This window comes from Candoia aspera, chromosome 7 (assembly GCF_035149785.1).
Source record: "Candoia aspera isolate rCanAsp1 chromosome 7, rCanAsp1.hap2, whole genome shotgun sequence".
Lineage (NCBI taxonomy): Eukaryota > Metazoa > Chordata > Lepidosauria > Squamata > Boidae > Candoia > Candoia aspera.
This window is the reverse complement of record NC_086159.1, coordinates 1,644,030-1,649,181: the sequence shown is the minus strand read 5'-3', so window position 1 is coordinate 1,649,181 and position 5,152 is coordinate 1,644,030. Positions and strand designations below refer to the sequence as shown.

The 5,152-nt window shown below is 49.0% G+C and overlaps 1 protein-coding gene across 1 annotated transcript; it reads left to right on the top strand.

Annotated features, from left to right (window-relative positions):
- Positions 1–3,242: 3,242 nt before the first annotated feature.
- On the top strand, positions 3,243–4,172 carry LOC134501143 (olfactory receptor 5V1-like). The gene has a single exon (XM_063308751.1). It carries the CDS (start codon positions 3,243–3,245, stop codon positions 4,170–4,172), a length of 930 nt encoding a protein of 309 aa, XP_063164821.1.
- Positions 4,173–5,152: the final 980 nt, after the last annotated feature.

The window sequence follows — 5,152 nt, the reverse complement described above, 5'->3', positions numbered from 1 at the left end:
GATCTCTTCTTCTTCTGTTAGGTCCTTGCCATCTTTGTTTCTGATCATACCCATTTTGGCCTGGAATTTACCTCCGATGTTTCTAATTTTCTGGAAGAGGTCTCTTGTCCTTCCTATTCTCTTGTCTTCTTCCACTTCTGTGCATTGCTTGTTTAAAAACAATTCCTTATCTCTTCTGGCTAACCTCTGGAATTTTGCATTTAATTGGGCATATCTCCCCCTATCACTGTTGCCTTTTGCTTTCCTTCTTTCTTGGGCTACTTCTAGTGTCTCAGCAGACAGCCATTTTGCCTTCTTGGTTTTCTCTTTCTTTGGGATGTATTTTGTTGCCGCCTCCTGAACAATGTTGCGAACTTCTGTCCATAGTTCTTCCGGGACCCTCTCTACTAAGTTCAGTCCCTTAAATCTATTCTTCACCTCCACTGCATCTTCCTTAGGAATATTAGGGAGCTCATACCTAGCTGATCTGTGGGTCTTCCCTAATCTCTTTAGTCTGATCCTAAATTGTGCAAGAAGAAGTTCGTGATCTGAACGACAGTCAGCTCCAGGTCTTGTTTTTACCGACTGTAGAGATGTCCGCCACCTTTGGCTGCAAAGGATGTAGTCAATCTGATTTCGGTGTTGTCCATCTGGTGAAGTCCATGTATAAAGCCGTCTCTTAGGTTGCTGGAAGACAGTGTTTGTTATGCAGAGTGAGTTGTCTTGGCAAAATTCTATCAGCCTATGTCCTGCTTCGTTTTGTTCTCCCAGGCCATGCTTACCTGTAATTCCAGGTGTCATTTGACTGCCCACCTTAGCATTCCAGTCTCCTGTGATGAAAATAACATCTCTTTTAGGCGTGTTGTCCAGTCGGTGCTGCAGATCCTCATAGAACTGCTCTACTTCAGCTTCTTCAGCATCTGTGGTTGGGGCGTATATTTGGATCACTCTGATGTTAGATGGCTTGCCCTGAATTCGAATTGAGATCATTCTATCACTCTTTGGATTGTATCCAAGCACTGCTTGAGCCACTTTACTATTAATTACGAAGGCTACTCCATTTCTTCTGTGGTCCTCTTGTCCACAGTAGTAGATCTGGTGGTCATTTGATGTGAAGTGGCCCATTCCAGGCCATTTCAGTTCACTGATGCCCCAAATGTCTATCTTTAATCTGGACATCTCACCAATAACCACATCCAATTTGCCCTGGCTCATAGATCTTACGTTCCAGGTTCCAATGGTGTGTTGATCCTTAGAACATCGGATTCGCCGTTCACCACCAGCACCGTCGGCCGCTAGCCGTCCTTTCGGCTTTGAGCTAGCTGCGTCATCACGTCTGGGGCTAGTTGAGCTCATCCTCTGTTCCTCCCCAGTAGCATTTTGACCATCTTCCGACCTGGGGGTCTCATCTTCCGATGGTATACCGACATATCCCTGGTTGTACTGATCCATTTAGTTTTCAGGGCAAGAATACTGGGGTGGGTTGCCATTCCTTTCCCCAGGGGTCGCATTTAGTCTGACCTCTCTGTCATGACCTTCCCGTCTTGGGTGGCCCTTCACGGTTTAGCTCATGGCATCATTGAGGTGCTCAAGCTCCAGCACCACGACAAGGTAACGATCCTTTGCTGAAGAAGTGTTCTCTATTTGTAAGTATTTGTGTAAATTTGTATGAGGGAAATGGTGCAGGGGGTGTATTTGTCTGTGCCCATGTATGTGTGTTGAAGAAAGAAAATCTGAGAAAAAAGAACTATGTGAGTTTTTCTCTTTTGGAGTTAAATTTCTCCACAGTAAGGCAATGCATATCTTGGTCGACTGGTCAGCTAGCAGCCGGGAGGCAGGGATTGCCATCATTTCCTGAACTGTGTTGAAGCCTTAAATGGACTCAAACGCTGCCCACCCCATTTCTAAAGCACCATTGTTTTCTTTTTTAATTATTAATAAGGAAATTCAGCTAGTGCCGTTGATTGCATCCTTTAGGGCTGAAAGTCCGTGACAATCCCATCTCTGGGATGGGGAAATGGCTGCTGAATTTGGGGGGATTGGGAGTGGACTCTTCAAACATCTGCAAAGGGTGAATGACCCCCTCAGATGTTACCCATGCAAGGAAGATCATTGTGTTCTGGGAATGGTGACAGTGAGAGAGAAGCAGCGGGTTGGGTCCCGTCATCTCCCTATCTTTAACCCCTCAAGTCCGACCCCGATGGATGGGCAGGGAGGATCCTCTTGGCCCCAGGGTTGAGGGCCACGCCAGGCAGCCTCCCTCGCCAGAAAACAGGGCTGAGGATTGCAGGTGCAACAAGGTTTTCCTCTGGCTTCCTGCCTAGAGTAAAATTAATTGAACCCTGTGCCAGCTGACAAGTCCCAGATGAGAGAGTTTCGCCCCAGAAGGTCCCTTCTGCTTCTCCCAGCTCCACTCCCTGCAGAATATGTGAAGCACATTTTCCCCCATGAGCACTGCCTGCCACAGATAATGCAGGCAACAGGGAGATTTGCCCTTGTTGTGAGAATGAGTTCCCCAAGATCGCCCTTCCTGCCCTGCTTGCAGACTTCTGGCTGAGCCACCTCCATTCTCAAGGCATCTGAACCCCGACTGTGGGAGAACCTGGGGGGAGCCTGATTCTGCTTCAGCCACAGCTGGTCTTCTGCAGGTGGGATAAGCAGCAAGGGTGAGTTGCTTGGTGGCCCATCAAGGATTCCTCTTCCTTTCGTTGTGGGGAGGCATTGTGAGGAGACCTCAATCTTTGGGAGGGAGAGGGAAGTGCTGAGGGACCAGGAAGGCCTAAATACCCGATTCCTCCCAAGAATCTGCATTTTGGGGACCTTCCCCTGTCGGAGACTCAGAATAAACCACAATTTGCCAGCACTGAGAGCCCAGCCCTTTCCAGCCTTCCTAGGCTTGGATTGGACAAGGCTTTGACCAAAGTGCCCCACAGAGCAGCTCCCTGGATCAAAGCTGGGTGCGGGAAACCTACAGAGGTACATTTTCCTACTCCTTTTGCTACCGGACAGGCAAGGGAGCTGTTTTGATGACGATTGAAGATGGTCCAACCAAAAACATCTTCACACAATAGAAGTAAATTGTACATCTTGTGTTGAGGGTAGAACTAGTACATTCATAGGTGGTGGACCTCAGCCTAAAATTGGGTGAGGAACATAAAGAGGAAGGTGTGGCTTATGGGTTTGCAAGAGGCGACTTGAAAGGGGCACTTGCCCCTTTCTTCACATGCCCATATCTATTTTCCCAGCTGTTCCTTTTCTTCCTCATGGATGCACAGAACCAAACGCAGGGGACAGAATTCAACCTCCTCAATTTCTCCAGCCTCCTGAGCCACCATGTCCACCTTTTCTTCGTGTTCCTTGCTGCATATTTGGCCAACCTGATGGGCAACGTCATGATCATAACCCTGGTTCTCCTGGATTCCCGCCTTCACACCCCCATGTACTTCTTCCTCAGCCAGCTCTCCTGCTTGGATATTTGCCTTTCTTCTGTGGTGGTACCAAAAATCCTGGTGAACTTTCTATGCCAGCGGCACACCATCTCCTACAACCAATGCCTGGCACAAGCATTCTTCCTGATTGGCTTTGCGGGTTGTGAGCCAGCACTGCTGGCTGTCATGGCCTATGACCGCTATGCTGCCATCTGCCAGCCTTTGCACTATGCCCACCTGATGGGGAGCAAGGTGTGCCTCCAGCTGGCTGTGGCCGTTTGGCTCTGGGGCTTCCTGGACTCAGCTATCTATACGGCTCTGGCCTCCAGGTTGGAGTTTTGTGGAAACCACCAGATTCCTCACATGTTTTGTGATGTTCCCCCATTGCTGAAAATTGCCTGCAGTGATACCTCAGTCAATGAGTTGATGAGTTATATCAACAGCACCTTTGTGGGCCTCGTCCCTCTTCTCTTCATCATCCTGTCCTATTTCTACATTTTGGCCTCCATTCTGCGGATTCGCTCCAAGATCGGCAGGCGCAAAGCCTTCTCCACCTGCGCTTCACACATTGCTGTGGTAACTCTCTTCGTTGGAAACGCCTTTGTGAACTACAACCAGCCCAGTGCTGGCTACTCCCTGGAGATGGACGCCCTGATCTCCACAATGTTTTGCATCGTCACCCCCACACTGAACCCCTTGATCTACAGCCTCCGCAACAAGGAGGTGAAGGGGGCTCTGCGGAAGGTTCTCGGGGGAATAGCTTAGTTTTCGTTTTTTTATTGCCGGTAAAAGATTGCTTGTCACATCTGGGAAAAACCTGTAGAAAAATATATCCTTCCCTGTTGGGAAGCTCCCTTCTGCCGTGAAGAGATGAAGAGGCCGAAACCAAGTTGAAATGTTTAATCTCCTGCATGAACTGGGCGAAGAGTAAGAGCATCTTTCCAGAAAGAGTCAAAAGGGTTTCACACACATGTTCTTGGCATTAACAAATTTATCTTCCTTCCTGTTTGATAGGCAAATGCTATTGAGATCATGACAAAGCAACGAACATAGATGTGGACAATATAATTTTCAACTGACCGTAAGAACCCATTTGATCCTAAGTCTCTCTTTTGTGGGACCACCGGGCTTGACTCTGCCCCCCTTTCATTCAACATCCCCATGGAACTGCTGGGTGAAGTCATCTGCCATTTTGCAATTCAATATCATAAGTGTGCTGATGACCCCCAGTTGTACCTTCTGACCCCAGGCTGGCCGAGTGAGGCTGTCAGAGGTCCATCCCAGGGCCTGGAGGCTGTGCCAGTTTGTATGAGCAGGAAGCTTCTCTGGCTTAATCCGAGCAAGACCAAGTGGCTGTGGCTGTTGGGCCATGTAGGTCTGTGGATATTCCATCTTTCACCTTGGGTGGGGTGACAATTCCCCCATTCAAGGGTGGTGAGCAATCCTGGGCTCAGTGAGGCCTTTGACAACTTTAACTAGTGCTCCAGTTGCAGCCATTCCCGGATCAGGTGGGCCTTCAGACAGTCCCTCCTACCCGAGTCACCTCAGGGGTCAACTGTTGCAACATTCCCTTTGGGGCTGCCATTGAAGACCACTTGGAAGCTTCAGCTGGTCCAAAATGCCGTGATGCAGGTAGTGAGGAGCATGCCTTGGTATGCCCGTGTGACATCCCTGCTCCCTGAGCTGCCCGACATACCACTGTGCTTTCATGTGCAATTTCAGGGCACCGGTTATGACCTCCGAAG

Excerpts from the sequence above, each read along its gene's own strand:
- LOC134501143 (XM_063308751.1), top strand. The coding sequence starts at position 3,243 with ATGGATGCACAGAACCAAACGCAGGGGACAGAATTCAACCTCCTCAAT.